The 18,831-nt window shown below is 41.2% G+C and overlaps 3 protein-coding genes across 4 annotated transcripts in view; all 3 read left to right on the top strand.

Moving 5' to 3' along the window:
* The first annotated feature begins 5,451 nt into the window (after positions 1–5,451).
* LOC115202043 (erythroblast NAD(P)(+)--arginine ADP-ribosyltransferase-like) lies at positions 5,452–6,830 on the top strand. Its single transcript, XM_029765893.1, has 2 exons — positions 5,452–5,627; positions 5,757–6,830. The coding sequence occupies exons 1-2, from the start codon at positions 5,550–5,552 to the stop codon at positions 6,522–6,524; spliced, it is 846 nt and encodes a 281-aa protein (XP_029621753.1). The 5' UTR covers positions 5,452–5,549; the 3' UTR covers positions 6,525–6,830.
* A 554-nt stretch (positions 6,831–7,384) lies between these two features.
* Positions 7,385–12,180, top strand: LOC115202017 (T-cell ecto-ADP-ribosyltransferase 1-like). The gene is made up of 3 exons (XM_029765874.1): positions 7,385–7,420; positions 9,946–10,689; positions 12,117–12,180. Exons 1-3 carry the CDS (start codon positions 7,385–7,387, stop codon positions 12,117–12,119), a joined length of 783 nt encoding a protein of 260 aa, XP_029621734.1. The 3' UTR covers positions 12,120–12,180.
* A 2,601-nt stretch (positions 12,181–14,781) lies between these two features.
* LOC115202416 (NAD(P)(+)--arginine ADP-ribosyltransferase 1-like) overlaps positions 14,782–18,831 on the top strand; it is a 29,246-nt gene continuing 25,196 nt past the window's right edge. The window contains exons 1-2 of one of the 2 annotated variants that reach the window (XM_029766552.1): positions 14,782–14,929; positions 15,227–16,303. In XM_029766552.1, coding sequence (XP_029622412.1) covers positions 14,837–14,929; positions 15,227–15,997 — 864 coding nt within the window. In that variant the 5' untranslated portion in view covers positions 14,782–14,836 and the 3' untranslated portion in view covers positions 15,998–16,303. Of the gene's footprint in view, positions 14,930–15,226; positions 16,304–18,831 lie in introns of those variants that run through there. The other variant, XM_029766553.1, reaches the window with a different exon arrangement.

Here is an 18,831-nt window from a genome sequence, read left to right as displayed (position 1 = left end):
CACCTTCACAAGCCATTGAAGAGGATTAGGACAACAGTCCCACAGCCATTGAAGAGGATTGGGACAACATTCCCACAGGCCACAATCAACAGCCTGATCAACTCTATGTGAAGGAGATGCTGAATGTTATTCTGATCCACGCCCCTACTTTTTTTTAAGGTATCTATGACCAAAAGATGCATACTGTATCTGTATTCCCAGTCATGTGAAATCCATAGATTAGGGCCTAATGAATTTATTTAAATTGACTGATTTCCTTATATGAACTTTAATTCAGTAAAATGTTGTGTTTATTTTTCAGCAACTATTTAGCAACTCCTTTAATCCCAAGTGATGTATACTACAGTGGGTGCATACATCTTTAGTATTGGGTATGTGACTTCAGCGGGAATCGAACCCATTACCCTTACATTGCTAGGGACACATGTTATCAGCTAAGAGAAACATGACCTCAGTTCTTAACCCAGGAAGCACTGTCAATGTGTTTCACCTTTGCTAGATTTTGGAGCACTAGCAATACTGTATGACGTGGTATAATTAATCAATAAGGTCCAAGGGGGTGTGGTATATGGCCAATATACCCCGGCTAAGGCCAGTTCTTAAGCACGACTCAACGCGGAGTGTCTGCATACAGCCCTTAATATTGGTATATTGGCCATACATCACAAACCCCTGAGGTGCCTTATTGCTATTATAAACTGGTTACCAACATAATTAGAGCAGTAAAAATACATATTTTGTCATACCCGTGGTATACAGTCTGATATACCACAGCTGTCAGCCAATCAGCATTCAGGGCTGGAACCAGCCAGTTGATAACACAACCTCAGTTATTGTAACTTTAATGACACAGGTGAGAAGTACAACAATGGCACCATTTTATCCAAACACATCATAAATAACGAGTGTTGACATTCTGAACGGCAATCCATTAATCTTTATCAATGGCAACATTCTCCTGAACAAACACTGTTAATCATGTGACTTATTTGTGTCTTATGGAGTGTGTCCAGTGTGTGTGTGTGTGTGTGTGTGTGTGTGTGTGTGTGTGTGTGTGTGTGTGTGTGTGTGTGTGTGTGTGTGTGTGTGTGTGTGTTTGTAAGTCAACCTACCAGGTCTCTCACATCTCAGTCATAACAAAGGAAAGGAACCCTGTCAACCTACCAGGTCTCTCACATCTCAGTCATAACAAAGGAATGGAACCCTGTCAACCTACCAGGTCTCTAACATCTCAGTCATAACAAAGGAATGGAACCCTGTCAACCTACCACGTCTCTCACATCTCAGTCATAACAAAGTAAAGGTAACAACCATAACCAGCAGTACTAGAATATTGGGATCTGTCTAAATCATACCCTGGGAACTGGTGAGAGACCACTGAAAACCAAACACACACTAATATACCCAGTGTCTTGAAAAGTTGCATTCCTCACAGCAGCCTGAAGAGGACGGTATTTAACTCAACCAGCTAAAGGAATGATTGGCAGACAACCCTTTAACTAGGCCAGGGGTAGGCGATTTTGTCCCAACTAGGCACCACACTGTATGTGTTTGATTATGTGAAGGGGATACCTAGTCAGTTGCACAACTGAATGCATTCAAACAAAATGTGTCTTACACATTTAACCCAACCCTTCTGAATGAGAGAGGTGCATGGGGCTACCTTAATCAACGTCAGGGAGCATTGGTTGTTGGGGGTTAAATGCCTTGCACAAGGGCAGAACGGCAGATTTTTCCACCATGCCTGTGTGTGTGTGTGTGTGTGTGTGTGTGTGTGTGTGTGTGTGTGTGTGTGTGTGTGTGTGTGTGTGTGTGTGTGTGTGTGTATGTGTGTGTGTGTGTGTGTGTGTGTGTGTGTGTGTGTGTGTGTGTGTGTGTGTGTGTGTGTGTGTGTGTGTGTGTGTTCTGAGCTAAGGGGTTTGTGGTTTGAGGGGTACTTGTGCCTGTTCTCAGCAAGAGAGGCGGGACTGTGAAAATAACCACAAGGCCCCCTGAAAGTTGAACATTTGAATGATGATTCTGTATCTTAAGAGACAATTCATCTCCAATATATTTTGACATCATGGAAAGACACAAGATCCTAGCCTTTACTGTGTAGTATTTCTTCCAGGCTTGGACTTTGGATGTGATCTCCAAGATACTACACTATTGAGGGAAGATAGACAGACGGACAGACAGGACAGACAAGACAGACAGACAAGACAGACAGACAGACAGACAGACAGACAGACAGACAGACAGACAGACAGACAGACAGACAGACAGACAGACAGACAGACAGACAGACAGACAGACAGACAGACAGACAGACAGACAGATACATAGATAGATAGATAGATAGATAGATGATAGATAGATAGATAGATAGATAGATAGATAGATAGATAGATAGATAGATAGATAGATAGATAGATAGATAGATAGATAGATAGATAGATAGATAGATAGATAGATAGATAGATAGATAGATAGATAGATAGATATAGATAGATAGATTCAGTATTATAGCTACTTCTTTTGTTGTCAGTATTGTTTTCATAATTGTGTGTATCACTTTGCTTAGCAACCTTGATCTTGTTATACATGCCATTAAAGCATATTGAATTTGAATGAATACATTTGAGAGAGAGAGAGAGAGAGAGAGAGAGAGAGAGAGAGAGAGAGAGAGAGAGAGAGAGCATTTACATGCATTTAAATATATACAAAATGGTCCTCTGTTTTTACACATTTAGCCTTTTCTACCATATTCTCTGAAGGTTCATCTCCGACAGCCTGGTCTCAATTCCCCTGTACCCTTAGACATGGTCCCTAACTCTGTTGACGACAAGTACCAACGCTGCACTGAAAACATTTACAAGAAGGTGCAGGAGGAATATCTTCCAAATGAAAACAGCAATGTAAGTCCTGCTTTGAGATGAAGACATGTTTTGGCGCTGAGCTGAAGTCCTATCCCAAAATGGGGAATCGTGAAAAGGAGGTGTTGATTCCACCATATGAAGTGCTCAAAGTTAAATCAAACAGTCAGGCTGCTTATCCATCTTAAAGTAAATGAAGCCAAACAATGTGTTTTCAGTGTCTAAAGCTTTTATTGTAATAATGTAATTGGTTCATTGGTGAATGTTACATACAAACCTCATCCTGACTACCAGAAATAGTGATTATTAAGATGTTTGAACTAACCTGTGTATCAGACTCCATAGGAGACTTTAAAACACGTATATGCTTTCTGCAGCTTGTTTCAACATGAATAAAGAAAATCATTGAGCTTGACTACTGTATGTCTCTTCCCTTTAGTTTTCACTTTCACTGTACTACATTTAGACAGTCTGAAGTTATAACATTACATGGGCCACTGATTAAGATGTAATATAACATGACACAAGTTGAATTGTCCAATAAAGTGATAATGGAAACTACCAACTGCTGGGGGGAATATTTACTGTAATTTTTTTCTTTGTGGATTAACAGCAAACAATGGGTTACAACAATTACAACAAATGACTAAATATTACAACATACTCTCATTTTGCATTTAGTCTCCAAAAAGAGGGAAATCATAAAGAACAATAAAAACTGGGTAGAGGTAGGTTGGTAAAGACAGAAAGAGAGAGAGAGCGAGTGAGAGAGCGAGTGAGAGAGCGAGTGAGTGAGTGAGAGTCTACAAGCGGTACATGGTTTATTAGGTAATACACTAACTTCAATTAAGTACATTCTGGACATCTCTTCACAAAGTGCCCCGCCCTGATTGGCTCACAGGCATGTCACCCATCAGCAGCTGATTCTCAAAGCAGGTGGTGCCCCGCCTCTGCCATCCTTGTTTGGCTCCGAAGTTTATACCAGGGTCCTCAAGGTTTGCCGTAGTGCTGTTTTCCTTATTCCCTGATCCTTATTCCCTGATTGTTGGTTGATTTGTGGTATATTGGCGATTAGTATGCCAGGCCTGAATCAGTCCCTGATTAGAGGAGAGGGATGATGATGAGGTTTAAGGGTCTTGCTGTACTGTTACGCATGCAAGCACACACACACACACACACACAGGCACACACGCACGCACACACACATGCGTGCACACACACACACACACACACGCACGCATACACATGCACACACATGTGCACGCACACACACACACACACACACACATGCACACATGCACGCACACAAACACGCATATGCATGCACACACATACACACGTTCATACACACGCACAAATGCACACCTTTTCTCAGTATCAGCAGTGGTGTTGCTGTTGTTAGTCATGTTCACACATAGATCAGTATGAAAGAAGTGTGAACAAAATTCTCAGAAGCCGTGTGGTGTTTCCTGCCTGTGTGTGTGTGTGTGTGTGTGTTTGTGTGTGAGTGTGTTAGAATGTGACCTCTACTGATCTGTGCAAACTCACATCCCTCTACAGATATGTCTGCTGGATTAGGTGCCATCAATACAGTTGCTGGACTCGAGCATAAATGACACATTCATCAGCTATGTTCTCAAACACTAAGGCCACGTCCAAATAGTCTCAATCTGCTCCCTTCCTTTCCGTGTCTCCTTTCCTTGTCTGCTTTCCTTTGTAAACACAACACCATATGAATGTAATATGATGGAACTCTATCAACCTACCAGGCCTCTCACATCTCAGCCATAACAAAGGAAAGGTAACAACCATAACCAGCAGTATGTGAATATTGGGATACTGTCTAAATACCCTGGACTCTGGTGAGAGACCCCTGAAAACCAAACACACAATAATGTACCCAGAGGCCTTCAGGGCAGTGTTTCCCAAACTCGGTTGTCGGGACCCCAAAGAGTGCACTTTTTGGTTTTTGCAAGAACACTACACAGCTGTTTCAAATGATCAAACCTTGATGATTAGTTGAATCAACTGTATTGAGCTAGGGGAAAAACCCAAAACGTGCACCCTTTGGGGTCCCGTGGACCGAGTTTGGGAAACGCTGCTTTAGTGTCTTGAAACGGTGCATTCCTCACAGCAGCCAGAAGAGGGCAGTATTTAATTCAAATAGCTAAAGGAATGATTGACAGACAAAGCTTAGTCTAGGCCAGGGGAAAGCAACCCTATTTCTTGAGTGCAGCAGGTACTGCAAGATTTTGTCCCAACCTGGCACCACACTGTGCAGTATATGTGTGAGTACGTGAAGGGAAAGGTAATACCTAGTTAGTTGCACAACTGAATGTACTCAACCGAAATGTGTATTCCACATTTAAACCAACCCTTCTGAATGAGAGAGGTGCAGGGGGCTACCTTAATCAACGTTATCGGCACCCGGGGAGCTATGTGTGAACATGACTAACATCAGCAACACCACTGCAGAAAAAGTGTGTGTACTGTGTTAAGGGGGTTGTGGTTTGAGGGGTACTTGTGCCTGTAGGTGTCTGTTCTCAGCAAGAGAGGAGGGACTGTGAACATAACCACAAGTGTACTGGTATAACAAGGCCCCCTGAAAGTTGAACACTTGAATGCTGATTCTGTACCTTAAAAGACAACTAATCTCCATTACAAGTTGCTATTGGACCAATACATGTTGACATCATGGCAAGACACAAGATCCTAACCTTTACTCTGGTGTATTTAGTCCAGGCTTGGACTTTGGGTGTGGACTCCAAGATGGTAAGACACTACACTATTTAGACTGCACATGAGAAAGAAAGGAAATAAATCAACAACGAGAGAGAGAGAGAAAGAGAATTTAAATTAAATTAAATAAATTATATTTTTTCCCATCCATATTCTCTGAAGGTTCATCTCCGTCAGCCTGGTCTCAATTCCCCTGTACCCTTAGACATGGTCCCTAACTCTGTTGACGACAAGTACAAACACTGCACTGAAAAAATGTACAAGAAGGTGCAGGAGGAATACCTTCCAAATGAAAACTCCACCGAGAGGATCTTCAAACAATCCTGGTTGAAGGCAGAAGGATGTGCAACTATTGAGAAAGTGAAGAAACGATTCCAAAAGGACAAGTCCAAGTACAATCCTGAAGAACTTACACATGATCATATCAAGGCTATCTGTGCTTACACAGCAGAGGTACCTGAGATATACCTAGTATTCAACCAAGCAGTCAGAACCAATAGAACAGAGTACACCACCTCCTTCCACTTCCACTCCCTTCATTTCCTGCTGACTGATGCCATTCGCCTTCTGAAACTGAACCAAAAGACCTGTCACACCACATATCGAAGAAGCAACATGGAGTTTGTCGGTAAAGTTAACAAAGTAATCAGATTCGGCTTCTTTGCCTCCAGCTCTCTCGACAAGGGAATTAGTAAAAGATTTGGCGACAAGTCTTGCTTTGAGATAAAGACATGTTTTGGCGCTGACCTGAAGTCCTTCCCCAAACTAGGGAATCATGAAAAGGAGGTGTTGATTCCACCGTATGAAGTGTTCAGAGTTACTGCCGTGCTGAAGAAAGAAAATTATAAAAACCTTTGGTGCAATGTTGTGTACACACTTAAAAGTATCACTAAGCCCAGGAGTAACCTGAATTGCAAACTTTTTAAGTAAACAATTATTAACTAAGAAAATCTCTTGATCTTGAGTCATTGATTAAATTATCTTTAGGGACAAACATCGAGGCTGCTTATCCTCTTAAAGCCAAACAATGTGTTGTCAGTGTCTAAAGCTTTTATTGTAATAAGGTAATTTGTTCATTGGTGTATGTGACATACAAACCTCATCCTGACTAACTGAAATAGTGATTATTAAGATGTTTGAACTAACCTGTGTATCAGACTCCATAGGAGACTTTAAAACACGTATATGCTTTCTGCAGCTTGTTTCAACATGAATAAAGAAAATCATTGAGCTTGACAGCAGTATGTCTCGTCCTTTTAGTTTTCACTTTCACTGTACTACAATTAGACAAACTGAAGTTATAACATTACATGGGCCACTGATTAAGATGTAGTACAACATGACACAAGTTGAATTGTCCAATAAAGTGAAACAGGAAACTACCGATTGGTGGGGGGAATATTTACTGTAATTTCTTTATTTGTGGAGCAACAGCAAACAATGGGTTACAACAATTACAACAAAAGAGTAAATATTACAACATACTCCCCCCTGGACATTTTGTCTCCTATAAGGGGGAAATCAGAAAGGACAATAAGAATTGGGTAGAGGGAGGGAGAAAGAGAGAGAGAGCGAGAGAGACACAGAGAGAGACACAAAGAGAGACACAGAGAGAGTGCAACAGAGAAAGAAGTCTACAAGCGGTACCTGGTTTATCCGGTAATACACTAACTTCAATTAAGTCAATTCTGGACGTCTCTTTACAAAGTGCCGCGCCCTGATTGGCCAAAAGTCATGTCACACATCACCAGCTGATTCTCATAGCAGGTGGGGCCACACCCCTGCAATCCATGATTGGCTCTGAAGTTTATACTAGAGGCCTCAAGGTTTGCCATAGTGCTGTTTTCCTTATTCCCTAAACGTTGATTAATTGATTGGCTGATTGATCGACTGATCGATCAATCAGTTGATAGATTAAAGTGGTATATTGGCTATTAGAATTCCAGGCCTCAATCATCCCCTGATTAGAGGGGAAGGATGATGATGATGTTGAAGGGTCTTTCTGTACTGTTGCGCATTCACACACACACGCACCCACCCACACACCTTTTCTCAGTATCAGCAGTGGTGTTGCTGGTGTTATGGCTGTGTGAGTGTGTGTCTTAGAATGTGACATATATTGATCTCTATTCCATCTATACATTGGCTGGACTCCAACATAAACTTCACACATTCAGCAGCAATGTTTCCAAACACTAAGGCCAGATCCCTTCCTTTCCTTGTCTCCTTTCCTTGTCTCCACCACAGATCTGAAAGACCTCACCATATGATCACAATATGATGGAACTCCATCAACCTACCAGGTCTCTCACATCTCAGTCATAACAAAGGAATGGATCCCTGTCAAGCTACCAGGTCTCTAACATCTCAGTCATAACAAAGGAATGGATCCCTGTCAACCTACCAGGTCTCTCACATCTCAGTCATAACAAAGGAATGGAACCCTGTCAACCTACCAGGTCTCTCACATCTCAGTCATAACAAAGGAATGGAACCCTGTCAACCAATTCAACCATGAAGGCCTGATTCACACAGTCTCCTCTGAACAGTTGATGTTGAGATGTGTCTGAACTCAGCATTTATTTGGTTGCAATTTCTGAGGATGGTAACTCTAGTGAACTTATCCTCTGCAGCAGGCAGCAGAAGTAACTCTGGGTCTTCCTTTCCTGTTGCGGTCCACATGAGAGCCAGTTGATGGTTTTTGCGACTGCACTTGAAATTTTACGGATTGACTGACCTTCATGTCTTAAAGTAATGATGGACTGTCGTTTCTCTTTGCTTATTTGAGCTGTTCTTGCCATAATATGGACTTGGACTTTTACCAAATAGGACTATCTTCTGTATATCACCCAAATGTTGTTACAACACAACTGATTGGCTCAAACACATTAAGGAAAGAAATTCCACAAATTAACTTTAAACAAGGCACGCCTGTTAACGCTCCTGCTGTGTTCCGGTCGAATTGGACCGATTTACAAGTTTTCTCTCTGAAAAATTTTGTTCATTTAATCTGATTGTCATAAGGTTCCATGACTTTGTCCACACAGGGCATCTGAACAAACAAAATACATTTTGATGATTTTCATTACATTTTGTGCGTTTTATTTTACTTTTTTACACCTGTGGTGTTCCCGGTCAAAAATGACTGATCATTGGAAATGAATGGGTGCGACTACAATTAGTGTATAAAATAGAGTTCAGGTCCATTCATCAGATGGACACACTTCCTCTCCCAGACCCCCACACGCATGTGTGTTTGAGCACCTCACTCCCCTTCTTGGCTTCCACGGCAACCCCCATGGGAATCTTTCCCCCACGGGAACCACACCTGTTGGCATTCTCACAAACAATCGCAACATTGTATCAATAATATATAGAACTTTTCTCACAGCTCTGGTATATAAAGCTTTTTTGAGGCCTTGCTCACAATTCTTTTTGTGGCAGCACAATGACCAAACGATGTACTGTATGTGAGGCTCTTGATCATATCTTTGATCATGACTGGTGAGGAGAGAGTCCTTGTTAAACTTTGACAAAAAGTAGTCTGTGATAAATAGCACAATGTGTTTCATCAGATTATTTGTTATAGTCATAATAATCCATACATTATGCTTTTTTTCCTCTAAAACAAGTTGTATGAGCTCAGGTCAATGAGGCCGACAGGCCATAAATAACAAATAGAAGTTCAAAACTTGTAATGTTCACAAGAACTTAAGTTGATAAAAAGATCTGACACAATAATAGGTGATAATATATGTATTATTATGGATTTATAATCAACTATAATGGGGCGGTCATTTTGGACCGGGAACACAGAATTAATAAACATGAAATGAACACAACAATGCATTCCAGATGACTACCTCATAAAGCTGGTTGAGAGAATGCCAAAAGAGTGTATAAAGCTGTCATCAAGGCAAAGTTTGAAAAATCTCAAATATAAAATTATACTTTCATTTGTTTATCACTTTTTTGGTTACTACATGATTCCATATGTGTTATTTCATAGTTTTGACGTCTTCACTATTATTCTACAATGTAGAAAATAGTAAAAAATTAAGAAAAACCCTTGAATGAGTAGGTGTGTCCAAACATTTGACTGGTACCGTATATATTATTATAGTATTAGTATTATAGCTACTACTTTTATTGTTGTCACTGTTGTTTATAAATGTGTCTATCACTTTGCTTTGGCAATATTGACCTCGTTATTCATGCCATTAAAACATATTGAATTTGAATTAATGAATTTTAGAAAGAGGGAAGAGAGAGAATGATAATTTAAATATTTACAAAATATTCCTCTGTTTTTACTGTTATTGCCTGTTATTCCCCTCCATTTTCTTTGAAGGTTCATCCCCGTCAGCCTGGTCTCAATTCCCCCATACCCTTAGACATGGTCCCTGACTCTGTTGACATGTATAAAGGCTGCATTGAAAAAATGGGCAAAAAGGTGAAGGAATATCTTCGAAATGAAACCAATGCAGGAGGGTTCTTTGAACAAGCCTGGACGAAAGCAGAAAAATGTGCCTCAAAAAATTATTCAGTGAACCAAAAACTAGACAAACTTAGTCACAATCATATCAAGGCTATCTGTGCTTACACAGGAGGTCAACCTAAGATATACCCAGCGTTCAACCAAGCAGTCCGGACCAATAGAACAGAGTACACAACCTCCTTCCAGTTCCACTCCCTGCATTTCCTGCTGACTGATGCTCGCCGCCTCCTGAAAGAAAAGCAACAGGGCTGTCACACCACATACCAGAGAACCAACATGGAGTTTGCAGGTGAAGTGAACAAGGAAATCAGATTTGGCCTCTTTGCCTCCAGCTCTTTCCTAAAGAATTTGACACATTTTGGAGAGAACACCTGCTTTGAGTTAAAGACATGTTTTGGCACTGACCTGAAGTCCTACCCAGAGATGGGGAATTATGAAAAGGAGGTGTTGAGTCCACCGTATGAAGTGTTCAAAGTTACTGCCGTGCTGAAGAAAGAAAATGATGAAAACCTTTGGTGTGATGTTGTGTACAAACTAAAGAGTATCAACACACTGAGTAACGTGAATTGTAACATTTTTACCAAGCCAACTATTAATGTTGGGGCTAGGGGGCAGTATTTACACGGCCGGATAAAAAACGTACCCGATTTAATCTGGTTACTAATCCTACCCAGTAACTAGAATATGCATATAGTTATTATATATGGATAGAAAACACCCTAAAGTTTCTAAAACTGTTTGAATGGTGTCTGTGAGTATAACAGAACTCATATGGCAGGCAAAAACCTGAGAGATTCCTTTACAGGAAGTACCCTGTCTGACCATTTATTGGCTTTCTTTGAGATCTCTTACAAAAACAAAGGATCTCTGCTGTTACGTGACACTTCCCACGGCTCCAATGGGCTCTCAGAGCCCGGGAAAAACCTGAATGACGTAATTCAAAGCCCTGGCTGAAACACACGAGCGCTTTTGCTAAGTGGTCTATCAGAGGACAAAGGGCTTAGGCGTGGGCACTGGCCGCCCCCGCCTTTCTGTATTTCCCTCTATTTACAGACAGGCAGATTCCCGGTCGGAATATTATCGCTTTTCTACGAGATAAATTGCATAAAAATAGATTTTAAACAGCGGTTGACATGCTTCGAAGTACGGTAATGGAATATTTCGATTTTTTTTGTCACGAAATGCGACATGCGCACGACCCTGATTTACCATTTCGGATAGTGTCTAGAACTCACGAACAAAACGTAGCTGATGGAACATAACGATGGATTATTTGGGACCGAGTGCATTCTGACGAAGAACAGGAAAGGTAAGACCATTTTTCTTATAGTAAATCTGATTTTGGTGAAGGCTAAACTTGCCGGGTGTCTAAATAGCTAGCCCGTGATGGCTGGGCTATGTACTTAGAATATTGCAAAATGTGCTTCATCCGAAAAGCTATTTTAAAATCGGACATATCGAGTGCATAGAGGAGTTCTGTATCTATAATTCTTAAAATAATTGTTATGCTTTTTGTGAACGTTTATCGTGAGTAATTTAGTAAATTGTTAGTAAATTCCCCGGAAGTTTGCGGGGGTATGCTAGTTCTGAACGTCACATGCTAATGTAAAAAACTGGTTTTTGATATAAATATGAACTTGATTGAACAAAACATGCATGTATTGTATAACATAATGTCCTAGGTGTGTCATCTGATGAAGATCATCAAAGGTTAGTGCTGCATTTAGCTGTCTTCTGGGTTTTTGTGACATTATATGCTAGCTTGAAAAATGGGTGTCTGATTATTTCTGGCTGGGTACTCTGCTGACATAATCTAATGTTTTGCTTTCGTTGTAAAGCCTTTTTGAAATCGGACAGTGTGGTTAGATTAACGAGAGTCTTGTCTTTAAATAGCTGTAAAATAGTCATATGTTTGAGAAATTGAAGTAATAGCATTTCAAAGGTTTTGAAAATCGCGCCACAGGATTCAACTGGCTGTTACGTAGGTGGGACGATTTGGTGCCACCTAGCCCAGAGAGGTTAATTAAGAAAATCAATCTTGATCTTGAGTCATTGTCCCTAAAGAGGATTGACCTAACATTGACCTAACAGCTACGCTGCTTATCCTTCTTAAAGTAAATTAAGCCAAACAATGTGTTCTCAGTCCGAAGACATTTACATTTTTACATTTTTGTCATTTTGCAGACGCTCTTATCCAGAGCGACTTACAGTAGTAAAGCTTTCCTTGTATTATGTTAATTGGTTTATTGGTGGATGTTACATAAAAACCTCATCATGACTATCTGAAATAGTGATTATTAAGACGTTTGAACTAACCTGTGTATCAGACTCCAGAGGAGACTTTAAAACACTTCTATGCTTTCTGCAGCTTGTGGCAAAATGAATAAAGAAAATCATTGAGCTTGACTGCAGTATGTCTCATCCTTTTAGTTTTCACTTTCACTGTACTACATTTAGACAGTCTGAAGTTATAACATTACATGGGCCACTGATTAAGATGTAGTATAACATGACACAAGTTGAATTGTCCAATAAACCGATACTGGAAACTAACAACTTGTGGGTGGAATATTAACTGTAATTTCTTCATTTGCGCAGCAACATCAAACAATGGTTTACAACAAATGATCAAATCAATCAAAATACTCCCCCCCCCCCACCAGACATTTTGTCTCCAGTAAGAGGGAAATCAGAAAGGACAATAAGAACTGGGTAGAGACCAACAGAGAAAGAAGTCAACAAGCGGTACCTGGTTGATCCGGTAATACACTTATTTCAACTTCACAAAAAACCTGCCCCGATTGACCCACTGGTATCACCAGCTAAATATCACAGGAGGTGGGGTCCCTCCCCTGACGTCCTTGATTGTTTTCGAAGTTTTGACCTAGTGCTGTTTTCATTATTCCCTGATAGTTCATTCATTTATTAATTGGTAGGTTGATTGATCGACAAATCGAACAGTCAAAAGATTGATTAGTGGTATGTTGGCAATCAGTATTCCAGGCCTGAATCAGTCGCTGATTAGAGGAGAAGGATGATAAGCTTTAAGGACATTTCTGTACTGTTATGCATTCACACAAACACACAAGCACACACACACAAACACTTTTTCTCAGTATCAGCAGTGGCTTTACAGTTGTTAGTCATGTTCACACATAGCTCAGTTTGAAAGTGTGAACAAAACAATTCTCAGAAGCCTTGTGGTCTTTCCTTCCTGTGTGCGTGCGTGTGTGCGCGTGTGTAGGTGTGTTAGAATGTGTCCTCCTTAATAGATAATAAAAAATAATTGATTTGTGTAAACTCACATCCCTCTACAGATATGTCTGCTGCATTAGGTGCTACAGTATCTATACAGTGGCTGGACTCCACCATAAACTACACTGTCAGCAGCTATGTTACCAAACAGTAAGGCCATGTGCCAATCTGCTCCATTCCTTTCTATGTATCCTTTCCTGGTCTCTTTTTCTTTGTTACCACCCCAGATCTGAAAGACCTCACCATATGAATGCAATGTGATGGAACTCTATCAACCTACCAGGTCTCTCACATCTCAGTCATAACAAAGGAATGGATCCCTGTCAATCTACCAGGTCTCTAACATCTCAGTCATAACAAAGGAATGGATCCCTGTCAACCTACCAGGTCCCTCACATCTCAGTCATAACAAAGGAATGGAACCCTGTCAACCTACCAGGTCTCTCACATCTCAGTCATAACAAAGGAATGGAACCCTGTCAACCTACCAGGTCTCTCACATCTCAGTCATAACAAAGGAATGGAACCCTGTCAACCTACCAGGTCTCTCACATCTCAGTCATAACAAAGGAATGGAACCCTGTCAACCTATCAGGTCTCTCACATCTCAGTCATAACAAAGGAATGGAACCCTGTCAACCTACCAGGTCTCTAACATCTCAGTCATAACAAAGGAATGGATCCCTGTCAACCTACCAGGTCTCTCACATCTCAGTCATAACAAAGGAATGGAACCCTATCAACCTACCAGGTCTCTAACATCTCAGTCATAACAAAGTAAAGGAAACAACCATAACCAGCATTATTAGAATATTGGAATACCATCTAAATCATACCCTGGACACTGGCCAGAGAGACCACTGAAAACCAAAACACACACTAATGTACCCAGAGGCCTTCAGTCTTGATGCGGTGCATTCTGGGCAGAAGAGGGCAATATTTAACTCAACCAGATAAAGGAATGATTGGCAGACCAAGCTTAAACTAGGCCAGGGGTGGCAACCCTGTTCCTGGAATGCCGCAGGTACTGCAGGATTTTTCCCAACTAGGCACCACACTGTATATGTGTGATTAGGTGAAGGGAAAGGGGATACCTAGTCATTTGCACAATCGAATGAATCTTCCACACTTAACCAAACCCTTCTGAATGAGAGAGGTGCAGGGGGCTACCTTAATCAGCGTCATCAGCACCCGGGGAGAATCGCAGATTTTTCCAACTTCCCGGCTGGGGGATTCATACCAGCAACCTTTCTATTACTGTCCGAACACTCTTAAATCGCTAGGCTACCTGTGTGTGTCTGTGTGTGTGTACTGAGCTAAGGGGTTTGTGGTTTTAGGGGTACGTGCCTGTTCTCAGCAAGAGAGGAGGGACTGTGAACATAACCACAAGTGTAATGGTATAACAAGGCACCCTGAAAGTTGAACACTTGAATGCTGATTCTGTATCTTAAAAGACAATTCATCTCCATTACAAGTTGACATTGGACCAATGTATTTTGACATCATGGCAAGACAGAAGATCCAAACCTTTGCTGTGATGTATTTCTTCCAGGCTTGGACTTTGGGTGTGGACTCCAAGATGGTAAGATTCTACATTATTTTGAGAGAGAGGCATAACATTATTACATTTCTCTATTAGATATGTATTTGTTTTATTTGATATATAAGTATATACAGTATTATAGCTACTACTTTTATAGTATTATAGCTACTACTTTTATTGTTGTCACTATTGTTTTCATAATTGTGTGTCACTTTGCTTAGCAACCTTGATCTTGTTATTCATGCCAATAAATCTTATTGAATTTGAATTAATGAATTTCCGAGAGAGAGAATTTAAATTAATTTTGCCAGTTTTTTTCCACCATATTCAATGAAGGTTCATCTCCGTCAGCCTGGTCTCCATTCCCCCATACCCTTAGACATGGTCCCTAACTCTGTTGACGACATGTACCAACGCTGCACTGAAAGAATGTTCAAGAAGGTGCAGGGGGAATATCTCCCGAATGAAAACAGCAATGTAAGGATCTTCAAAGAAGCCTGGATGAAGGCAGAAAGATGTGCAAATAATGTGGAGAAACGATTCAAAGAAGACAATTCTCAGTATAATTCTAAAGAACTTACACATGATCATATCAAGGCTATCTGTGCTTACACAGCAGAGTTATCTGAGATATACCCAGTATTCAACCAAGCAGTCAGAACCAAAAGAACACAGTACACCACCTCCTTCCACTTCCACTCCCTTCATTTCCTGCTGACTGAAGCCCTCCGCCTCCTGAAACTGAACCAAAAGACCTGTCACACCACATATCGAAGAACCAACATGGAGTTTGTCAGTAAAGTTAACAAAGTAATCAGATTTGGCCTCTTTGCCTCGAGCTCTTTCATAAAGAACTTGACACATTTTGGAGAGGAGTCCTGCTTCGAGATTAAGACATGTTTTGGCGCTGACCTGAAGTCCTACCCAGAGATGGGGAATTATGAAAAGGAGGTGTTGATTCCACCATATGAAGTGTTCAAAGTTACTGCCGTGCTGAAGAAAGAAAATGATAGAAACCTTTGGTGCAATGTTGTGTACAAACTAAAGAGTATCAACACACTGAGTAACCTGAATTGCAAAATTTTTAAGAAGCCAACTATTAATTAAGAAAATTATTCTTGATCTTGAGTCATTGTCCCTAAATAGAATTGAAATCAAACAGTCAGGCTGCTTATCCTTCTTATAGTAAATAAAGTCAAACAATGTGTTTTCAGTGTCTAAAGCTTTTATTGTAATAAGGTAATTGGTTCATTGGTGAATGTTACATAAAAACCTCATCCTGACTACCAGAAATAGTGATTATTAAGATGTTTGTATTAGCCTGTGTTTCAGACTCCATAGGAGACTTTAAATCACTCTTATGCCTTCTGCAGCTTGTTTCAACATGAATAAAGAAAATCATTGAGCTTGACAGCAGTATGTCTCGTCCTTTCAGTTTTCACTTTCACTGTACTACAATTAGACAAACTGAAGTTATAACATTACATGGGCCACTGATTAAGATGTAGTATAACATGACACAATTTGAATTGTCCAATAAAGTGATACTGGAAACTACCAATTGGTGGGGAGGAATATTTACTGTACTGTCTTGCTTTACACCCCCCCCCCCCCCACCAGACATTTTGTCTCCAATAAGAGGGAAATCAGAAAGAACAATAAGAACTGGGTAGAGAGAGACCAACAGAGAAAGAAGTCTACAAGCGGTACCTGGTTTATTCTGTAATACACATACCTCAATGGATGTTTCTTCACAAAGTGCCCCGCCCTGATTGGCCCACAGGCATGTCACCCATCACCAGCTGATTCTCATAGCAGGTGGTGCCCCGCCTCTGCCGTCCTTGATTGGCTCCGAAATGTATACTTGGGGCCTCAATGTTTGCCTTATTGCTGTTTTGCTTATTCCCTGATAGTTGTTTCATTGATTGGTTGATATATCGACTGATCGATCAATCAATTGATTGATTATTGGTATATTGGCTATTGGTCCTTGAATAGAGGGCAAAGATTATGATGAGGTTTAATGGTCTTTCGGTACTAATACGCAAGCACACACACAAACACACACACACCTTTTCTCAGTATCAGCAGTGGTGTTGCTGTTAGTCATGTTCACACATAGCTCAGTATGAAAGAAGTATGAACAAACAATTCCAAGAAGCTATATGGTGTTTCCTGCCTGTGTGGGTGTGTGTGTGTGTGTGTGTCTGTGTCTGTGTGTGTGTGTCTGTTTTTTTGTGATGGCTTCTCTATATAAGTGTAATTTCTCAGAAGCACTGAGGAGAGGCTGTGACTGCCTTGTAGACCGATACAGCATCTTAAAGACGCCTGAAGTTCATGCAAAGGTATGTTCTATTCCATATGTGTCTCTGAGACAGGGTTTACATTGCTTTCCAGAGTGCAAACCTGTAAAAAAGAGCACACTAAATCCAAGTGAAGAAGAGGAAAGTTTGTTTGAATCCTTTTACACCAGAGGTTGAGAACCCTCCTGGAGAACTACTGTTTTGTATCCTTTTACATCAGAGATGGAGACCCTCCTCTTGGAGAACTACTGTTTTGTATCCTTTTACACCAGAGGTGGAGAACCCTCCTCCTGGAGAACTACTGTTTTGTATCCTTTTACATCAGAGGTGGAGAACCCTCCTCCTGGAGAACTACTGTTTTGCATCCTTTTACACCAGAGGTGTACAACCCTCCTCTTGGAGAACTACTGATTTGTATCCTTTTACACCAGAGGTGGAGAACCCTCCTCTTGGAGAACTACTGTTTTGTATCCTTTTACATCAGAGGTGTACAACCCTCCTCTTGGAGAACTACTGTTTTGTATCCTTTTACATCAGAGGTGGACAACCCTCCTCTTGGAGAACTACTGTTTTGAAGCCTTTTACACCAGTGGTGGAGAACCCTCCTCTTGGAGAGCTACTGTGTATGCAGGCTTTTGTTCCAGCCCTGCTCCAACACACACTTTACATTTACATTTTAACCTAGAACCGAGCTCTGGGAGACAGCAGTAGTGAGAGAACGTGGTGCTGACACAGATCCTCTCCATTCCACCTGGTTGAAGCAGTTCAACAGTGTGCAGAGACTTAGACGCCCAGCCCTGAGAGGGTGATGAGAGGAGGATCTGATGGTCCACAGTGTCAAAGACAATAGATAGATCTAGGAGGATGAGAACAGAGGAGCGAGAGAATCAGCTTTGGCAGAGCGGAGAGCCTCCGTGACACAGAGAAGAGCAGTCTCGGTTGAGTGAACCATCTTACTTCCATTTTGAAGTCAGAAGGGACGCAGCCAGTGGTCAGGGATGAGTTGATGAGGGAAGTGAGGAATGGGAGAAGGTCTCCTGATATGGGCTGGAGCGGGTAGGAGGGGATGGGGTCAGGTGGGCAGGTTGTCGGGCGGCCAGACCGCACCAGTCGCATGATTTCATCTGGAGAGTAAGGGGAGAAAGAGGTCAAGGCATAGGGTAGATCTGTGTGAGTGGGGCGAGTGGACTCAATGGGCTGAGTGAATGAGGAGAGGATGTAGTTAACCTTTTAAAAGTGGTTGACAAAGTCCTCCTCAGAGAGGAAGGAGGGAGGAGGGGGTGGAGGAAGAAGATGGAAAATAGATTCCTATGGTGAGAGGCAGAAACTTAACATTTATAGTGAAAAAAAGTGGCTTTAGCATCAGATACAGAGGAAGAGAAGGTAGAGCGGAGGGTGTGAAAGGATGATATGTCCTCCAGAAGTGACGTTTTCCTTCATTTTTGCTCAGCTGCCCGCAGCCCTGTTCTGTAAGCTCTCAAGGAGTCACTCAGCCACGGAGCAGGAGGGGAGGAAAAGGGACTGTGTATATCATAAGATGCGGAATGGGAGGAGTGTAGGGTTTAAGAAGCAGAATCAGGAAACATGCGGTAGAAGTATTTTGCAGAAGGGAGATATGATAGGATAGAAGAGGAGAGA

Source organism: Salmo trutta, chromosome 11, assembly GCF_901001165.1.
Source record: "Salmo trutta chromosome 11, fSalTru1.1, whole genome shotgun sequence".
Classification (NCBI taxonomy): domain Eukaryota; kingdom Metazoa; phylum Chordata; class Actinopteri; order Salmoniformes; family Salmonidae; genus Salmo; species Salmo trutta.
The sequence above is the reverse complement of the archived record's forward strand: the minus strand, read 5'-3'. Positions and strand labels throughout refer to the sequence as shown.